This window comes from Lepidothrix coronata, unplaced genomic scaffold, assembly GCF_001604755.1.
Source record: "Lepidothrix coronata isolate B3197 unplaced genomic scaffold, Lepidothrix_coronata-1.0 Scaffold4, whole genome shotgun sequence".
Taxonomy (NCBI): Eukaryota; Metazoa; Chordata; class Aves; order Passeriformes; family Pipridae; genus Lepidothrix; species Lepidothrix coronata.
Window position 1 is genome coordinate 2676620 of NW_016690184.1, and position 22109 is coordinate 2698728.

At 38.1% G+C, this 22109-nt stretch overlaps 1 protein-coding gene across 10 annotated transcripts in view; it reads left to right on the forward strand.

The window, feature by feature from the left end:
- The window catches only part of ADGRB3 (adhesion G protein-coupled receptor B3), a 463874-nt gene that overhangs the window by 244055 nt on the left and 197710 nt on the right, over nt 1–22109 (forward strand). For all 10 annotated transcript variants that reach the window (XM_017825573.1, XM_017825611.1, XM_017825640.1 and 7 more), the window contains 2 exons: nt 18499–18645; nt 19395–19470. In XM_017825573.1, the coding sequence (XP_017681062.1) occupies nt 18499–18645; nt 19395–19470 (223 nt within the window). The remainder of the gene's footprint in view (nt 1–18498; nt 18646–19394; nt 19471–22109) is intronic.

Consider the following 22109-nt stretch of genomic DNA (forward strand, 5'->3'; position numbering starts at 1 on the left):
AAGTACTTTGAAAGGAGATAGATTTCAAGTACACCTCTGGGAAAATAGTGTATTAGTGTAGTCACTTGTACAGTACGTCCTGTCTCTGGTCCTGTTGTAGAGGAGCACAACTAGAATGTGAGCTGGTATCAAAGTCAAATACTTGGAAACCCGTTCATAGATGTATAAATTGTGCCCTTTGGTGAAACGTATTTCGTCCCTATATTGGCACCAAAATTTCATCTCCATTGAAGCAAAGGAATAAAAAGAGACTGGCCTGCCCAAGGGAAAGAAACTGTGGGACGGTCATCAGGATGGTTGGATCTTCAGGGGTGGGCAGTCAGGTAGGCTGCTTCATCTGCACACAAAAGACTTCTCCTGTTCCTGAGGGAAATGTTTATCAAAAATATAGTGAGTTTATCCCCTCCTTTCTCATTTTAACTTCAGGAGGATACAATATGTTCATAAAGATTTAAGGGAATGTCTTGTTTTGCCATTATGTGTCTTAGATTGTTCATTGCAGAAGCATGGAATGAATGTTTTTAATGCTCATTTTGCTTTGAAAATTGCATCACTATCTAGGCAATGAAAAATAATAGTCTCCGTTCACAGTCAACAATGCAAAAAGAAAAGTTAATTTCTGCAAAATTACTGTCATTTAACTTTGCCAAATTGAACTTATACCTGTTTCTTGGATGAATAGTTCCACTACTGGAAGACATGGCTGGTGATTTTATATCACATTGGCTATTTTACATTTCTGGTTGTTCTTAGAAATAATTTTCAGAAGTTAAAATTATAGATATCCAAAACTCTCATAAACTGAAATGATAGAGACTGCACATCAATAGGGTAAGACATTGAAATATGGCACTACTTGGAAATGGTATTCAACAGCAAAGTTCAGAGAATTTTGTAGTGTTTATGTAATACTGTTTATCATTTTATATGGCAAGATATTAGATGGAGTTTGCTAACTATATGTGTTTGTTCTTTGGCTGTACATGAAGCATGCATTTAGGAGTTTTCTTTTAAAGTTTGGAAAACAAGGCAAGTAACTGTAGAGGAATTTGGTCATTTTTCTTTCTTGTAGGCATTTGTTAGAATATTTTCTTCTGTTCATAATTTTGTTATTCTTTAAATTCTTTAACAGCATATTCACTCATGAGCTTTTTAATGCATGGTTTGAGGGAGTCTCTGTCTAGTGAGCCAAATGCACACTTTTAATGGATTTTTTTTCACTGTGGATATAATTTCTATTGATAACACCAGTTGCTGGATCCAGATTTTTACCTGTCACTCAGCATTCTCTATGTTCACTTTAATCTGCACTGTTAGTGGTTTTAGAGATGTTTAAAGTCTCTCCTAGTTATATACCTGGGTGAGATTGTTCAACCTGCACTTTGTTTTTTTAATTTTAGATTTTTTCTTTTATTTAGTGTTTCACTGAAATAAAACTAAACTTTCCATTAAAAAAATCTTAAATGAAGTTATGGTACCTCCCAGCTGTGTTGGACAGTTATCACAGGCTGTCTGACAAGCTACAAATTACTAAATTGCCAAAACACTATTTTGTTTCTTCACAGCATTTGAACCTCTTGGTGGTATGGAATGTTAGGACTTAGTGTCTATATTGCCATCTTAATCTTTCACGTTGAAATAGTTTCATTTAGTAGAAGTATCTAAATGGGTAGAATTTTTTTTAATTCAGCTCCACTCTATAATATATTGAGGTTTGGACTAGAGGAGGAAATGATTCTGTAGTTGATGGCTAGAGTTTTCCCAATAATGTAAGAAAAACAAGGTCAAGTTACTATTCAAGTGAGACTTCTTTGTTCTTGGTGTAATTATTTGGGCCCATATGAATGCAATCTGTGACAGAAAGAGCTAAAAATGAAAGAAAGCATAATATAAAAATTCCATAAGCATAACATAAATGTAGTACATCATTATTAAAAAGCCCAGTGAATTGCTTATTAAATATCCTTTCAGGTTTTGTTTAAGGGCTTCTGTCCCCCTCTTACCCTATCTTGTATATAATTTTCAACCTTATATACTTCTGTTGAATAATAAAGTTGTTTATGACTATTAATGGGCTTAAATGAGCTGTTTCACTTTACTGATTTTACTTCTTTTATAACTTACGCTAAATTCTCATCCATTCTATTTTTAATGTTTATAGAATCATAGAACCATTAAAGTTGGAAAAGACCTCTGAGATCATCGAGTCCAACCATTAACACAGCAACCCTATGTTCACTACTAAACTGTGTCTCTAAGTGTAACATCTGCGTATCTTTTAAATAACTCCAGGGATGGAGACTCCACCACCTCCCTAGGCATCCTGTTCCAATGTTTCACAACCCACTCAGTAAAGAAATTTTTCCAAATATCTAATCTAAATCTCTCCTGGCATAACTTGGGGCCATTTCCTCTTGTCTTGTTACTTGAGAGACAATAATGACCCCCACCTTGCTACAACCTCCTTTCAGGTAGTTGTAGAGAGTGATAAGGTCTTCCCTGAGCCTCCTTTGCTCCAGGCTAAACAACTCCAGTTCCCTCAGCTTCTTCTCATAAGACTTGTGCTCCAGACCCTTCACCAGCTTCATCGCCCTTCTCTAGACACGCTCCAGCACCTCAGTGTCTTTCTTGTAGTGAGGGGCCTTGAACTGGACACAGGACTCAAGGTGTGGCCTCACCAGTGCCAAGTACAAGGGATAAACACTGCCCTCCCTCGTCCTGCTGGCCACACTATTCCTGATACAGGCCAGGATGCCACTAGCCTTCTTGGCCACCTGGGCTCACTGATGGCTCATGTTCAGCTGACTGTTGATCAGCATCCCAAGGTCCTTTTCCACTGGGCAGGCTTTCCAACCACTCCTCCCCCAAGCCTGTAGCATTACATGGGGCTATTGTGACCCGAGTGCAGGACCCAGCACTTGGCCTTGTTGAACCTCATACAGTTGGACTTGGTCCATTGATCCAGCCTGTCTAGATCCCTTCCTACCCTCCAGCTTCCAACACTCCCATCAACTTGGTGTCATCTGCAAACTGATGGAAGGTGCACTTGATCCCCGCATCCAGATCATGGATAAAGACATTAAGCAGAACTGGGCCCAATGCTGAGCCCTGGGGAACCCCACTAGTGACCAGCCATCAGCTGTAACCACCACTCTCTGGGCCAGGCCACAGAGCCAGTTTTTAACCCAGTGAAGGGTGCACCTGTCCCAAGTCATGGGCTGCCAACTTCTCCAGGAAAATGCTGTGGGAGACGGCCTTTGCTGTGTCAAAGGCTTTACTAAAGTCAAGGTAGACAATGTCCAAAGCCTTTCACCCTTCCACTAAGCGAGTCACCTTGTCATAGAAGGTGACCGGGTCATTCAAGCAGGACCTGCCTTTCCTAAACCTTGATCCACTGGTTGTCCTACACATGCAACATGTTGCCCCTCAAGAGGATCTGCTCACTCAAGAGCTTACCTGACATGGAGGTGAAGCTGACAGACCTGTAGTTCCCTGGATCCTCTTTCCAACCCTTCCCGTGGATGTGAATGTTTGTGTAAGTTTTTGGGAAAAAATTATTCTACGTCCAATTAATTTCTTGCTCCAAGCAGTGTAACAAGTGTGTTGTTTCAGCACACACAGTGAAAGTCTCATTTCTGGAATTATGACATTAAGCACCTTTTGAAAATGGTTCATTGCCATTCAAATGTCCCTTTGCAATAAACAGTGTAACAGTAGAGTACAAATTTTTAAATCATCAAGATTTAATTAATAGCCACATTTCATATCAAGGTTGGTCCAGATTGTGCTGACCACATCTGTGCTTCTGAAAAAAGTTACTGCTTTGAAATATTATGAAATAACTGAGCATCCATACACTGGCACCATACATTGTTCCTTTTTCGTTTAGTTTAGAAATTTTGTTATGAAACTTTGCCACCAGAGTGCAGTCAGTTTGGTTTCCAATAAAGCACCATTTAGATGTTTTGGGATTAGAGACAGAAAATGCATTTAGTACATAAAAAAATATTCTATAAAAACAGTAGCACTGAAGAAACTACACAGAGCAGAGAGAGGAAAAAAAGGGGGGGAAAAGCAATTTTTTTTCCAGCATCCTGTAAAATACTATTTGTTGGGTAACAATACTATAATCAGGTTATGGTGGGGAAGAAAGATCATATATAGTGGCATGTTTTGATTGTGCAGCTCTCCAGGGAATGATTTGTACTAGAAAAGCCATCTTGACTGTAGGTTATAATAAAAATACTATTGGAAGGCAAGAAATATTTTTTTTTGCTGGTTATCTCCTAGATATAGCTGTGGAGATAATTACAGTTACCCCAAACATGGCATGGCAGTAATAGCAAAACTAGACTCAAGTGTAGAATACTTCATGCTGAATAATTTTGCAGAATGAAAGTACAGGTTATTTTTAAAAGAGTTTGCAAAAATTTTCAGTAAATTAATAGCTTCTCTGGCATGTACATTCAGTCACTCTGTGTTAGGACTTTCAGGTACAGGAAATTCATTGAAGCCATTGTATTGTGTTGTTGGGTCCCCAAAACTGTTGATCAGTAGAAAACAAAATTCCATCCCTGCTTATTTCCATATTTCATGTTTGTGATATTCCATTTAAAAATAATTCACCATGATTTTTAATGTAATAACATGCGCAAATTCTTCCTCTCCACTTTACATCATAGGTATATTGTGTTTTCTGGAATATTGCACATTTTAGAATCAAATTTTAACTTTATAGAGCTTCTACCTACAGGCAATATTTCCAGGAAATAAGGAATACTTCACTGAAGCAGTATAGTTCCAGTTTGGGAGACTTCATACTGCAATGAACAGCACAAGAAATTAAAGTAATAACAATAGCAATAAACCCAAAATTTGTATTGGAATAACAATAAGAGAAAATAGGTTGCAGATAGGATGTAGTGCCAAAGAGACAGCAGTCACATCAGGTGTGCATGTTAGTAATGCAAGTGTTGCAGAGCCAGACACAATGATGGCTCCTTTTGACTGCATCTGTCATGCCTCAGGAAAACCAGAGATGTTTTCTTCCTCATAGTACTTTCTACACATTAGCTGTCCAAAGTGGTAGTTCTCTACTGCATGTAAAACCAAAACTGAAGGTACTGTAAGGGCATCTGAAAATCTGGTCGACAGGTCTGAATTCAAACAGACTTTTTTTTAAGAATTAGAAGCCTCTCTGCTTCAGGTATAATGCTATGTTATATCTTGAGTTAAATACTTTCACCATATTCTATGATTAGTTTTGGCACTGAGCTTAGTAATAATGTGCTTGCATTTTGTATACTTGTCACAGGCAAGGGTGAATCCAACATTCCTAAAATGCAGTTTAAGCTCACTGTGCAATACGTACAAAATTCAGATGATTTTTTTTAAACCCTGAGAAGGCAACACAAGCAACTCTAATTAGGCATCTCTCTCTTTCAACTGCACTCAAAATGAATGAACATGTAAGGCACTTGAATTCTGACAAGGGAGACAATAATGGTATAACATCTGACTTAGCTGACTAGTTGACTGTTTGTTTCCATTTCTTTCTTAGCTGATTGGATATTTTTTGGTTCCTCCTCCCACAGCTTTAATAAACATGAAAAGCCTCTCATCTGGGGGGAGTGGGAGGGAAGAAGCGGGGGATGCTGGAGATGGGTTGACCAGAATTAGATAACGAGCTGAGCACAAGGTCCACATGCCATAGTGATTCATGTGATTGCGTTATAACAGCTCATAATAACCAAGCTCTGTCATTCTTTATAGGCCCAATTTTCTAGTTAAATCTTTTTTAAAGCATCTCCTCATTGTGCAGTTGTTTTATTGAAATGACCATAATAACACTAAGATATTTCTCCGGAGTTATTAAAGTTAATTTAGAATTGAACAATGTGAACAAGTAAATCAAACTCCGTCTAATTAGTATTACTTACTACTTATATTGGATAGTGTCTATATGTCCCACCGAGGTACTGAGTTTTGTTCTGCCATGCATGATATAAACAATCTAAATAAAGCATATGTGCATTATCCTGACAGTTATATTTTGCAGTGCCCAAGGGCAACCTTTGACAATCCCTTAAGCAAATCTTAATCCAGTTTATCTATTCCATGGAGAACATTCAAAATGAATTAGACATGGCTCCAGAAAACAAAGACCTAGTTATGAACTCCCGTGAGGAAGGTTAGAGTCATAGCTTCAACATGAAACTGAGACACAGGAGATTTTTGTTTCTAACAGTTCTGTTTCATATTTTCTGTGTGACTCTTCTCAAGACTATCTAGAAGGCATTCACTGTGTAGATGTTGCAGCATATGCTTTATCAGGTGCTGGGTTCAGGGAAAAGCAAGAGTAAGCTGCTCTGTGAGAGAAACAGGAGATGACAGGGCATGCACAGCAGCCTTGCTGGCAAAGGGGAGGTCCCACAGCATCCAAACAAGAGCAGAGGAGGTCTGTGAAAGTAGCCAGGCCCAGCTAATATTTCAGATCAGCAGACAAGTCCATAGCAATGAGGTAGATCTGATGTCAAGCTAAGAAATCATATCAAAGCATCAGGGTCAGAATCTGGTCCAGTGGTCCTTAGGAAAGTCCATAGTGATAGGTCACTAGACCTTAACGTGGAATCCACAGGTCAAGGTTAAGACAGCCAAAATACATGACCAGCACAGTCATAGTAGATTCAACTTAAGTGCAGCTCCCAAGTGAAGGGGCAGGGGGCCCAACTTCTCACAACCCTTTTCACGATAGTTTGATCTAAGTTACAAAATTACATAAATTAGGAGCAGATTTTAAGCATGTGCAGCTTAAAATGTAGAAGGGGGGCAATGTGTGTGTTTAATAGGGATGCACTGGCACTGACAGCTTGGCCATTGTGGTGAATACAAAACTCAGAATACTAGATCTCCATTAGAGAATTAGTCTGATGCTGACCAGGAAATGCTAAGCTTACAACTGAATTCTTTCTGTGTTCTAAATTATCAGACTCAACAATTTAGTAAAACACTAATTGGAGACATCTCTTGGTTATCTGGGATGAATTAAGCAAACCTGCCTTTCTTTTTAACCCTTGGTTTATGTATTGTACCTGTTGTCAAATGAGTATTCAAGTAGGGGTTTGGTCTTCCTTTCCTCCTAGATAGTTCAGGTTTTGATGGTGAATCCTAGTGGATATTCTCATCCAAGAAAAGAAAGGTATGGTTTATAATGCCCACAGATGGGTACCCTGTGTTCCGAGGCGAACCTCATTGCATGCAGATCTTCTTACTTCAAGTGATCAAAACATTAGCTCAGTAGTCTAACAAGTAATGTTAGACCAGCAAGTCTTTCTCTGACTTGCCTGGGTTTTAAAATAGAAAGCAACTGCAGATGCATTTAATGAGGAGACCAATCTGGTTAGTAAACATAGCTACAGGCTTGAACTTTTTGGGGATCTTATCTGTCTAATTTCTCAATCTTTATGGAGCTGAAGTGTAAAGAAAGCACTGGCTTCTTCTTCAGCTTCTGGAAAGGCACATGGAGAAATTTGTACATGCCTGGTGAATTGCTGTAAAAAGAAGGCCACCTGCAATCATTTCCTCCGTATCGACTGTTTTGCAGAATATGGCTTTTAATCAGTCTCCACTTTTTAGGATTGACTGGCTGTTTTCCTACTATTAATCTCTGCATTTCTATATCAGAGTAATTTACAGTTCTTTCAGTTTTAGTTTTCTCAGTGTTATCTGAAAGTTCTTCACAATGCCATTTTTTATGATTATGAAAAAGCTATTCAACAATAAAATACAGTAGAGATCTGTTTCTAGTCTGCTGCAAAAAGCTGTGATTAAAAACATATATTGATTCCACGGTTTTATTTTGTTTCCTCTGTGTGTGGCTTTTCTACATCACATCTTCTATCTCCATGTCTGAGAATTTACTTCTTATATCATCTTTCAATATCCTGCATAACTTGGTTCACATCTTTAGAGATCTGTGAATGATAGGTTTAGTTGTCATTTCCCTAGAGGTAAGACAGAGAATAGCCATCTTTTCTTCACTTCTGTTTACTGCTTCTGGGAAGCAATCATCCTACCTCTGCTCTTCATCTCCCCAAGCAATGTAATGTCCACAGAATATTTTTATCAATTCCCTGCTAATGATTTTTATATCTGTTTGACTCCTTACTGATCTCTTGTCCTCTGTCAAATCCCCTCTCTATCTTTTTAATAGTTTTTAGTGGGTATCTAATCATCAGTAAACTTGATAAATAAACATATAAATGATGTCTCATTCTCAGCTTTTCTTCTTTCTTCCTTTCTCTGACAGCTTAATCATCATTCCCACCTGAGCTCAGTACCTTAATATTACCTTCGGTTTCACTCTCTTTGCTCTCATTATCAGCTAGAATCATCAACAGAGACACTTTTTCAAGTCACCTTGGTGACTAAAAAATGCTTGGTTTCTACACCTTCCCTGCACAGTCAATCTAAAATGGTGTTGCAGGTGACCTTGCCCACTCAGTATTACCATGGTTTTCAACGTTGTGTGTAAATTAAAACTCATTCACTGAAATGCCAAATCATTCTGTGTCCTGCACCATTCTCCATTTTCTGTCTTTCTTGATGCTGAGTCTTTCTTTTCCTTAAGAAGTTTTTTATGACAAGGCAAGAGTTGCTGCTGGAGACCCTAGTTTTAGTAGCATGAATGCACAGTGATACTAAGAAGAATGGAAAAAAATAAAGTTCCTTGAGAAACACAGAGTACCTTTGATGTGGCTCTCAGTCAATTTGGCTGCTCATATCTTTATCTTCTTCAAAATAATGCCTAGAAGATGGAGTTTTCTTCTAGTTAATGACGTACAGCTTCCTACCATGTGTTTAAAGCATTTTTCTAAATAATCACACATTTCAGGAAGCATTCCATTTATCATGAGAATACATTTTCTTCTGACTGCTCATAAAAAATTGTTTACATTTTCAGTAGTTCAGTTGGGTTCTCTTCAGACTTGTGACAGATTAGCAAATTGATTTTGTTTTTTATGTTCCACATTTAGCAGCTTCCAATAGCCATATTAAATATAGAATGTGCATTACTAGTTAGTATATAGTAACAATGATTAAAAATTATAAAAATGCTAAGATTTTAATTTTTCCCCTAGGAGCACCTGCAGAAGTAGCATCTGGAATATGTACAAATTCTATGAAAATATAGCTATTTCTATATACTAACTCTTTCTCAGGAAATCAAAGTTATATTTTCCATAATTATTTTTAAAGAAAGTTTTTATTGTCTGTAAAAACAATTTTTAATGTTTAATTATTGTTTAAACTTTTAATTTTAATTATTAAATTGTATTTCCATACCTGGAGCAAGGAGAGGTTTGGTAAAAGAGGAATTAAAAATAAATTTATCTATTTTAATTTTATTAATCTAGGTTAGTTATCATAACAAATGTGCAATCAGAAATCACTTATGAGACTGCATATGTATTATTTTACAACAAAAATGGTAATGGGTAACTCTCTTCCACACTACATTGTCTACGGACAACAGAAGGGAGATACTCAGAGATCACTGTTAAAGTAGCTTCTTGATTAACCTAAAGCATTATTCTTAACCTTCAAATGATGAGCCTATTTAAGGCACAGTGTGTTTGACACCAAAGGAAGGACTCATGCAAAGTTCATGCCTGATTAGTGAAAATACCTGTGAAATATCTACTTCTGCTTTAGCCTCTGTTGGTACTGTGTTTTGTTGCCCAAAGCTTGAATAGTGAGACAGTAGCTGCTTTGGGCTGAAGCTTCAGGGATGCAAGTGCACAGCAGCCATCTAGGGACATCCCTTTCTTGCCTGCCCCTGGAGCAGTGGGTTCTAATTTAAGAAGTTATCATTTCTGTGTTGATAGTCATTAGACTATCATTAGAACTAATATTTGAAGTTCTGTTAAGATATAATTTCATAGGAGCATTTTTCTGACTGTAGTTTGATGTTGGTTCACTGCAAGAAGATTTCAGGAGTATTATTTAGAGAAGGAAAATTACCCTGGTTTTCTTATGTTCATATAAGAGGATGCCAATTCACCACAGTCCTTCTGTTATACATAATCTTATAGGTGGTAAAAGGTGGGTTTATTTTTGTACTGAAGAAAGGGTTTTAAAGGAGATCATCAAGCATGCTTACATGCAGAGTTCTGTAGCAAATCCAGAGATCCACAAATCAATCTCCTTTAAATGGGGGTTTCACCTGTGTTTGTTGCAGATTCTCTTTAAAATTATGGAGTTTAAGTGGATAGAGCAAATATGTTATGAATATCATCTTCAGTATGTCCATCTGGCTCTTTGTTGATGGTCCAGACAAGAGTTTGTTCCCCATGTATCCAACATGGGCTGACTTAAGCAAGCTTATTTATTCTACAAAAAACAAGGGTTCTACATTTCAGATCAAAAGAATAATTCTAAAATGTATAAATATTGTTCTAATTGAATATTCTTAACAGAGATATTTGCAGAGATACTCAGTATTCTGAATTTTAACACAAAAATCCTTTCAGATTCTTTGTTCAGAACATGTGTGACAATGGCAGTTCTATTTTACCCAGAAATTAATTTAGCAGGAGCTGTCCCAGAAGGGCAGTATAACATCCACTGTGTCAATATTCAAAACCTATTATGTGAAGAACTCAAGTTTACTAAATGCTGAATAATATATACCTAGCATGCTGTCAATGGACAAATCAAAATAGGATAGAAAAAGAGCAACTGATGCTAATATACACAGTCATTCTCTGTTGTCTGTAACTGGAATGCAATCAAATTCAGAGTTCTGCTTTCTTGCTCTGACAGGAAGGGTTAAGCAGAAGTTGGCATCCTATGCTGAAGATACCTGTATCGGGTTTTCCAATTCAGTCAAAATACTGATGCCTTTCTAAAATAATTGATTCCCATTCATCTGTATCTTAAGTTATTGCAAATTAGATATCAATATAGTTACTGTACTATAAAGCACAACAAACCCAGAATGTTATCACTTAAGAGAAAGGAGAGTCAGAACTGGTATTGCAACCGGAGACCTCAGTAGCAACCTGTAGACCAGGTCTACAACTTCCTCCATGAGGGGAAGTGGAGGGGCCACGCACTGAACTTGTCTCTCTGGTGACCAGTGACAAAAGTGGAGGAAATGGCATGAAGCTGTATGGATGGGGTTTAGGTTGGTTTAGAAAAGATTCTTCACTCAGAGGGTGATTGGGCACTGGAATGGGCTTCATAGCACCAAGCCTGACAGAGTTCAGCAAGTGTTTGGACAATGCTTTCAGGCATATGGTGTGACTCTGGGGGCTGTCCTGTGCAGGGCCAAGAGTTGGACTGGATGATTTATCCTGGGAACTACTGACCAATCAGCCTCACCTCTGTGTCTGGGAAGATTGTGGAACAGATCCTCCTAGAAGCTATGTTAGAGCATGTGGAGGACAGAGAGGGGATTTGAGACAGCCAGCACAGCTTCACCAAGGGAAAGTCCTGCCTCACCAATCTATTGTCCTTCTTTGATGGAGTGACTACATCAGTGGATAAGGGAAGGGCTACAGGTGTCATTTATCTGGACTTTTGTAAAGCCTTTGAAATGGTCCCCCACTGCATCCTTTTCTCTAAATTGAAGAGAGATGGATTGAGTGGATTGTTAGATGGATAAAAAAGTTGGACTGGACCATCACACCCAGAGCATAGTGGTCAATGGCTCAGAGTCCCAACAAACATCACTGACAAGCAGTGTCCCTCAGGGGTTGCTACTGGGACCATTGTTATTTAATACCTTCATTACATAGATGAAGGGATCCAGTGCACCTTCAGCAAATTTGCAAATGACACTAAGCTGAGTGGTGCACTTGACACATTTGAAGAACGGGATGCCACCTAGAAGGACCTGGACAAGCTCAACAAGTGGGTCCATGGGAATCTCATACAGTTTAAGAAGACTAAGTGCAAGGGGACAGATGCGGGTCAGGGCAATCCCCAGTATCGATACAGGCTGGGGGATAAACAGATTAAGAGCACCCCTGCTGAGAAGCACTTGGAGCTGCTTCTGGATGAGAGGCTGGATCTGAACCAGCAATGTGCACTTGCAGCCCAGAAAGTCAATTGTATCCTGGGCTGCATCAAAAGCAGTGTGGCCAGCAGGTCGAGGGTGGTGATTCTGCCCCTCTGCTCTGGTGAGACTCCACCTGGAATCCTGCATCCTGCTCTGGGATCCCCAGCACAGGAAGGACATCGACCTTCCTGTGAGTCCAGAGGAGACCACCAAGTTGATTAGAGTGATGGAACACCGCTTCTATGAGGAAAGGCTGACAGAATTGGGCTTCTTCAGCCTGTAGAAGGCTCCAGGATGACCTAATTGCAGCCTTCCAGTACCTGAAGGGAGCCTACAAGAAAGATAGAGAGACTATTTACAAGAGCATGTAGTGACAGGACAAGGGGGAATGGCTTCAAACTAAAAGATTAGATTAGATTAGATATTAAGAAAAAATTTTTTACTGTGAGGGTGGTGAGGCACTGGCACAGGTTGCCCAGAGAAGCTGTGGATACCCCATCCCTGGAAGTATTCAAGGTCAGGTTGGATGGAACTCTGTGCAACCTGGTCTAGTGAAAAGTGTCCCTGCCCATGGCGGTGGAGTTGGAACTAGATGATCTTTAAGGTCCCTTCCAACCCAGACCATTCTATGATTCTATGATCCTTGTGGGTCCCTTTCAACTCAAGATATTCTATGATCCATGATCCTCTTTTGTAAATACATGAATGCTACAGAATTCAGACTCTTTGAGCATCTTTTGTAAAGATTTCGGTTCAGCGTTTGATAAGGATAGGAATCAACTGTTTAATTTGGCTTATGTTGTAATTTTAAAACCTAAACTTCTTATGTGAGAGCTGAAGTTGCATTTAGTCGATGAGCAAACATGCAGTTGTTTTTCTGTCATGCCTTCCAGTGAATCTAATTTCCTGTTCAAAGTGATTAATATTATTCAAGGGGCTAATTCTGAAATGTTACTGGTTTTGTTGAACACAGGAGGCTAATGGATGAATACTAAAGAGAAAGGGACAATGATTCATGCCACTTGTTTGGTTGCTTCATCTTTTGTTGTTTAGCAACCCAGATCAGTCAGAGAGCTACTAGACGTTGCATTAGGCAGCTTGTAACTCACTCAAGATTATAGGGATCAAGACAATACATTTCAGCATTTCTTTTCTAGGCCATGATCTACAAGAACTACATATTTTCGGTCAGAGTTTTATTGAGAAATTATTAACCACTTTTATGCTGTTTCAAATAAACTGCTGAAATACCATTCACATATTACTGTGTGTAGTCAGCTCACTTAGATAGTGATGGAAAATTCTCTATTCCTATCAGTTTGGCATTAATCAGTTCAAAAGATACTTTATATTATTCAGTAAGTAAAAACAGTTGGTATTTGCCAATTCTGAAATTTTCAGTAGAGCAATATCGAACAGGTTGTCTGCAACTGCAGCATGAAAATTAAATAAAGGCAAAAAGAGATGTATTGGTAAAGGATATTAAAAATTAATCCATTAGGACTCAAAGGAATCACTAAATTGATTAGATTAGACTACTTACATTTTTCTGAATCAATAATTGTTATGGAATCATCAAATATATGTGTTCTTATGTGCAATTGAACCACTGTCTTGTAATTTATACTAAAATGCATCAAAAAAATGCTCGAAGAATCTTCTCGTCTCAACATGCAGCTCACACTGGAGCTTTTCCTCAAGTCCTGTCACTGGTCACAAGAGTGAAGAGATCACTACTTGCCCCTCCACTTCTCCTCATGAAGATGTTGAAGACCACAGTGAGGTTCTCCCCTCAGTCCCGTCTACTCCAGGCTAAACAAGCTGAGTGACCTCAGCCATTCTTCATACGGTTTCCCCTCAAGGTCCTTCACCATCTTCATTGCCCTCCTTTGGACACTCTCTAAGAGCTTAATATCTTTCTTACGTTGTGGTTCCTGAAACTGCACATAATATTCAAGGTGAGGCTGCAACAGTGCAGAGTAGAGCGGGACAATCCCCTCCCCGGGGGCAAAGCTGGCGATGCTTTGCCTGATGGCCCCTCCTGGCTGCCAGGGCACTGCTGACTCATATTCAACTTGCCGTCAACCAGGACCCTTTCCACAGCACTTCTCTCCAGCCTCTCATTTCCTGGTCTATGAACATAAGCAGCTGCAGAATCCAGCACTTCCCCTGTTGAACTTCTTATGGTTGGTGATTGCCCATCTCTCTAATTTGTCGAGGTCTCTCTGCAGGGCCTCTCTGCTCTTGAGGGAGTCAATAGCTCCTCCCAGTTTTGTGTCATCTTCAAACTTGCTCAGTATTCCTTTGAGTCCCATGTCCAAGTAATTTATGACGATGTTGAAGAGAACTGGGCCGAAAATGTATTCCTCAACAATTTATTTTTTTCACTGATGCCTGGAATATCATAGGAATTGCAATAATACAAATAAATAAAAAAAGAGAATTTTCCATATTGGAAGAGTTTTGGTTAATTGTGTCTACAGCAGTGTATGTGCAAACTGCAAGAATGGTTACTTATCAGTATGATGTCTTCAGCATAAAAAGTCCAGGAAAATGTAATCAGATTAGAACAGAATAAGGTATTACAGCAATAACTCAAATATGGTTTTGTCTGAGGCAGTAAGATATGCCGTATGTTTTGTATATGGTGTATATGAGAATTTTTAGAGTTCCGTAATTTAACATGACATGTGAAGATTTTTTCGGCTTCTGCTAAGATCATTTTCATTTTAGTTTTTCTTTTTTATTCTGCTTTTCATCTTTGTCCCCCCAATTTACATTCTTATTGTTATTAATATTCTCTTTGACTGTTTTTCCAGTATAATACAGCTTGTATGTATGTCATGGCTAGGCTTCGCGAACGAAGATTTGGGAAGGCTCTATCCACATTTGCTACAGGCACGCTGGTGGCTTATGAGGCCAATACGTGACAGACAAATCCGATTGCAAAAGGCACAACAGAAAGATTCCTTAGATAGTGTATTCTGCAATACACGGTTCTTTCTTTTTTCCTCGAGAGTGATCCTGTGTGTGTTCTCGAAGGAGACAGCTGCGTTATAGATGGTGTGTCTCCAGGCCTCCCGATCTGAGGCCAGAGTAGACCAGTTGTGGTGATCAATATGGCCAAGGCTGAGATGTTGTTTCAGGGAGTCCTTGTATCTTTTCTTCGGGGCTCCTCTCATGCGGCAGCCAGTGGCAAGTTCACCATAGAGCAGGATCTTAGGGAGGCGGTGGTCCTTCATCCTTGAGACGTGCCCTGCCCATCGCAGCTGTGTTCTCAGCAACATGGCCAGTGCTTTTGGAAAACTCCACAAAAGAGTATGGCGTAATAAACACTTGAAGAAAAGCACCAAGATCAGTGTTTACAAAGCCATAGTGTTGTCTACTCTCTTATATGGTTCCGAATCATGGGTCATCTACCACCACCACCTACGTCTCCTAGAACGCTTCCATCAACGCTGCCTCCATTCAATCTTAAACATCCACTGGTCAGATTATGTATGTATGTATAAACAAGCAAAAATACAATGCCTGTAAGTGGACTTGTTTGCCAGTGTTCCATCTCACAAATTCAGAACATAATGTTTTGGTATGGAAATTTAAAATAATAAAAAAAATCTTATGAGAAACCTTTGTTTTTTCATATGAGAAGACATAGTGCTTGTGTGGCAGTGGCAGAACTGAATCATTTGGGTTCCAGTATTTGAAGCATTGTTTTCTACTACAATAAAAAAATAACAATGAAGTACAAACTGAATAACATGTCATATTATCTATGAATAAGAAACTCGCATTTGAGTTTTTAATGTATGAATGATCCAGCACATAAATAATATACATTTCCCTCTAAAAAGTCTGTTGATTTTCGTGCTCGCAATAAGCAATTATTTTATGCTGCAGATTAAAACCAAGTTAGAGAACCTCACTTCCCAATGGAAATACTGCTGATCATGCTCTGAAGTTTCACTGGAATGAGTTGTAGACTAATATTGAATAAGAATATTAGCTTTCCTAAAATATAAAAATATAAAATGCAGTTCACAGTGGCACCGAAGAGGTGGGAATTGTTTCATGTATCCATCTGATCGTGTTGATGGACTGAGAAAGTTTCTTCCAGTCAAATTCTAGCAAATTATCTTACACCTTAAAGCATCAGAGCCGTGTTAGGCACATCCTCATGGAATCATTCGGCAAAGTGGCTAAAGAAGGATCTAATAATCTGTGTGGATCTGTAGGACGCAAACTTTGAAAGACATGGAACAAGCACTTTGGCAAATCTGTTTCAATTACTGGTTTATACAGTGTAATCTGTCTATGCAAAATCTCCAGGATGTTAAGATTGCATCTTCTGTTAAATTAAGTACAGACACTTTTGTTTGATTGTGAGTAGAAAAAAGCCCACTTGTCTGAACCATGAATGGGAATATATAGAATCATAGAAGCATTTAGGTTAGAAAAGAGCTTCAAGATCATTGAGTCTAACCATGAACCTGAGACTGCCCAGCCATAAGTCAAATGTTTAGGCTTTATGTTCTGGTTTTGTTATTTACCACCTAAACATTAACAAGTATTTTGGAGTTCTTGGTTCTAAGTAGTATTTAGGTACCATGATAAATGGCCCTATTTAACATACAGAGAGAGAGAGAGTACAGAGAATATTATCGTAGACCCTCACCATTTATCCAGTCCTAAAGTGGTTTTCTGTATTGCAGAGTGAATTTCATTGAATAACATTGATTTCCTATTTCAATAAAGGGAACTGTCATCCAAAAGGTAGATGAAATATTAAGGCTCTACTAGCTAATTAGATACATAGATAGGTATATGCACAGATAAATACTGTGCAAGTAAAAAAAAAACCAAAACCCACTATTTTCTTATACAGGCTGTATTTAATTTTGAAAACTAAATAACTGTTGGTTTAATTTTATTTATGTGGAAAATAAAACAAAATTCTTTTTAGATTTTAAGAACTATGGGGGAAAATCCATTTTTACAGTGCTAATATATTCTGTATAACTATTGATTGCATATGAAAACACGCAGTCTATTTTATGCCCCAGTAATTCTGAAACACCTGAAGTCTATTCCCTCCACACACCACCTGAAAATTCATAAGACTAAGCATCCCTTTAGGGCTGGGAATGTATTGGTCAGTTGCAGCCTAGAGGGATTGTAACTAGCACTATAAAGCCCTGATGATAGTTTTATAATAGAAAGCCTGAAACAACTTCAAGTACCACCTCGTTAATGTGATTCTGTAATACATAACAGTCTAATTTGAAAATAAGAATCGGTTATCGAGGAATACATTTGTGAAGTTAATATTGTTGCCCTCTTAATTTTCCTCTTCTCTTGGACTGGTATTACAGTTTTCTTTCAAGTAAAATCCACTGATGAGACACCTAATGGTTTTCTACTTTATTTTTGATGTTCTGATTGTTTTACAGTTGTCCCCCATTGTCTTTATGTAAACCCCCTTTCAGAATCCTTGCAGTGAAATCATTATGCACATCAAACTATAGTCCTGATGTCCAAACTCTTCCAATTGCATTAGCCTCTTCATAAATTGATCGGGGAGTGCATTGGGCAGGAAATGGCTATCAACATGGCTTACATTAAGAATGGAGCTAGTGTTCCAAATGTGTTGTTTGTCATCTCTCTGAGTATACATAAATGCTTGCAGCCCTGTCAGTTCCTTAAAAGTAGTTTGAGTCTTACTAGACACGGACAGTGTTGCCATGGAGCTGTGCTGAGATTTCACAGCAAAGCTGAAACTGATTTCCAGATCATAGCTGAGTTAGGAAATGGGGAGAAAATGAAAATGAGCAAACAGAATTCTAAACTGGAAGTTAGGGTTTTTGATGGAAAAATATAATTAAGAATTCAGAATGGAGATTATTCTTTCAAGGAAAAGAAATCAAGTGTTATACTGCATTACTGTCTATTGTGTGCAAACAATGAGGTCTTTTAATATGTGAATCTCCTTAATGTATCTATCTTGAAATTGTGCCTGTATAGAGGACGAAAGTTCTGTAATTGCTTCATTAGCAAGCACCTAGCAGTTATGTTTCCCAAAGCAATTTGCAGCATCCTCTTCCTTTCATTGTCACATTTGATGATTTTAGAATTTGTTCTGAAGACACGACAATGTCCTTATGTGTGAATTTCAGGATATAAGCCAGTACATTCAATAATCCCTGTTAAGAAACTTAATCAGAATCTAGCTGACAAATGATATAATCGATACCACACAACTAATCCATGGTAGAACTGCATAATAAACAGAAGATTATGCTTTCTGTACCAGTTAATGTCCTATGAATTCCTGCTTTACTTGAAATGTATCATTAAAAACTTTTGTTATTCTTGTACTGTTGACATTGTATGATGCTTTAACATATGAAACCCAATTTTATGATTTCTCTTACTAGTGGCTAGCATTCAGAAGCTTCCTGCTGCATCTGTTTTAACCGACATCAATTTCCCCATGAAAGGAAGAAAAGGAATGGTTGATTGGGCACGAAACTCAGAAGACAGGGTTGTCATTCCAAAAAATATCTTCACTCCTATGTCAACAGGTAAAGTAGCATATCAGCATGTTGATTTTTTTGTTAGCTTTAGCAAGGAGACTCAGAATCTTTGTCTCATAGGACCACTTTGTCTCATAACCACTCATAGGAGTGGTTATTTTTTCCATCTTCAAAAGGAATCCAGTACCCGTAGTTTATCCTAGGGGGAAATGATGGGGCATTATTTCAGCACATTGAACAAAAAGTGCTACAGAAATCCTAGAGATTACTTTCTACGCCAAAGAGACAGTGCTTTGCTTAGTTATTGTGCACAGGATTTGATCTGTGGTGGTACGAGGTGAGCTGAAGTGCAGCTCTGCTGAACCCCTTGAAGCTTCTTCACTCCAGCAGACTGAGTCATTCCAATTCAGCTCTTACCAAAGGATGCTCAGCAGGCAAATTACTCTAACTTCAGGTACAATTTGCAAATACCTTGCAGTACAGATCTCTAACATCAGAGAATTCACTAGACATTAAAGACATTCTTGGAGAATACTTAATTATAAAGGTAAATGAACTAGCATGGATGTTGGTATACAATGATGGATTTTTTGAAAATGTGATTTTCAATGGTTTAAATCTTTTGATACGTTCCTGGCAATGCTACATCTTTATGAGAGGCTTTCAGGATATAATTCAAAATTATGCTGGTTTATTTAAAATAAAACTCATATTACAGAGATAAATGGTATTCACAGTTCTCTATGATGATGAAAGCTTGGGAGAGTTTTAAAATCTTTTTTCCTTACTCTTTTCAGAACTAGATGAATCAACTGTATTTGTACTTGGAGCAGTGCTATACAAAAATTTAGAACTCATTTTGCCCACTTTGAGGTAAGAAATTTCATAAATACGGTATGAATTAAACTATTTCAGAATCATAACCATACTGCATGTAAGGATAAAAGCAGACAGCCAAGACTGCCTTTGCACGTTAGTACTACTGGATTTTTTCCTGATATTTAAAATGTATATGCATATGTTCATCTTTCCTTCATACTTAGTCACTTATATGATGCAAATAACCTTTTTTTCAAATTGGCTTAATTTACATTTTATGTTATCTATATTAAGCTTAATTACAGAAATGTTTTATTAGAAGTATACACACTGATGTACATTAATGTTCAGGCCTCTTATACTTGTGCTTCAGTCTACTGTTTGTCCTTTTAGTACAAATGATCTTGTAATGACATCATGATTTGATGTACTAAGATTGTCTGCTCCGTTTCTACAAAATTCTCTAGCAGTAGTTTTCCAAGTACTTTTTTGATGTAAGTTGTATTCAGAAGGGACAGCAGAGCTGTAGGGAAGATCCATTTTGGAAAGAAGACACACACCTGTGCAGAGTAGCTGAAGTATGTCAGTTTTGAGAACCATACACATACATAAAGAAATAGGAGAGCCTCGTGTTTCACCTTTTCCTTTCTGTACTTGATAAAAGACAATTTGGAAATAAGCATTTCACCCCCTCTTTTCTGATTACCACTTAAGATCATTTCATGGTCCATTAAAACTATCTTATTTTATATGATCCTGTGCACTAATGGTCTACTAATGCCCTTTTACAGGAAAAGAAACGTGTAGATTGTGTCACAATGGTTGCTAATGAATTCACAATCATTAGAAAGAATAGTAATATGGAAGCCACCGTAACACTTTTTGCTGCTCCGTTTGAAACAAAGGGTGGAAAAGTAACAGGCTTTTGCCAAAAACTATCTGAAAACAAAAAAGGGTCATTCCTAATAAAATTAAAAAAACCAATTCCCAGTAAAGTTGCAATGTTCTGTGCAATGAGCAGCTGTAACATCAGGGACAGAAACCCCTCTCAGGCAGGCCACAATTTGAACAGTGGTGTCCTGACAAGACACCTGGAAGCTTGGGAAGTGCTGGCAAGAGCCATCTCTGCTTATAATGGCCAGTCTTCGCGAGCGAAGATTTGGGAAAGGTCATTAACCCTTCGAGCCTGCGCAGTGGATTTTTTAGGTGAGACACAGCGTGCGCTGAACTGAGCCCACCCTTTAATCCTGAGGTTCATCTGCCGGGGCCGAGTGAAACTTGGACAGTGGCAGTGAGGTCCCCAGGACGTAGGTTTGTTTAGAGTGACCTTCTCTTAGATGGATTGCCTTACAGGGCTAATGAGCTCCATCTGCCCGGGGGGCTGGGAATCGAACCCGGGTCACAGCGGTGAGAGTCCTGCACCCTAACCACTAGACCACCAGAGGCCCATCTCTGCTTAAGGCATGGTATAAATGACAGCTCGTCCACTTCTGAAATGTCGCTAAGCACTTCCCATTTGTTGTACCAGTTCCTGAGATTAGCTAGGAAGGAAGAGATGTTTGTAAGTGATTTTTTTTTTCTCCCATACTCAAAGAACCAGTGACAACTCACTATTGTCAGTCAGTTCTTTTTGGTAGACCTTAGAAAAAAATCTTCCAGTTCTGGGAAGCATACCTTCAGACCTTTATATTGTAAACTGCAGTCTATGATCATGCTTTTTCAGCTCTTACAGGTCAATAGTTTTAGCTTACAGAAAAAAAAAGTAAATCTTGAATGCTGTATATTTGCTTATATGAGAAGTCTTTCAAGGCTGTTATTTCAACCATTAGAAAAGTGAGATTTACAGGCCTTATTAGATTTTCTCTAGAAACAATAGCATCTCAAGTAGCAGCAATAAGGGCAGAATAGGAACATAAAAGTATAGCAACTTAAAAACTATGGAGTATGAAAAAGTGCATTTTGCTTCCCAAATTTTTTGGTTTTGTCTGTTTTGCTTTCAGCTGGTTACTGATTTACACTGCGAAGTAACCATTTCTCTGTACAGTTCAGATAGGTTTTGTGAGTTTCTAAAGCAATATGGTCTAATTATGTATATCTATACATAAATGAATTATTTAGAAATTCAAATATGAAGGTATCCCACTTTGAATATATTCAGTATTATTTGAATCTAATTCTCATCTGCCCAAGAAAAGGAAACAAGCACTATTACTTTCTCTTATGTATGTGAACGAGGAATAAAAGTCATTATTAATCCATGATATAAAAATATAACACACATTCCCAGGTACCTCTAGTCTCTTGTTTGTTTGGAATATAGCACCTTGCACTTCTTTAATGAAATATATTTCTTATAATGAACTTATACCAAAACTTTTAAGCTTACATCTCTTACCTCACCAGAAAATGTATCATGCTGGATTTCTTTTACCATGGCAGTCATATTCAAAATATGATCTCATGCCCTTAATATAGTACCTAAAAGGTGTCACAGTTTCAAACTGTTTTCACAGAATTATAGAATCATTGAACAGTTTGCATTGGAAGGGACCTTCTGTGCTGGTTTAAGAGTTAACCAGCAGGGGTAATGAACCCAACTCAAAGGAGAGATTATAAAGTCAGAATAACAATTTATTAAAATAATACAGTAAGTACAATCATACAAACAAACAATTGGTCTTAACCCACAAAAC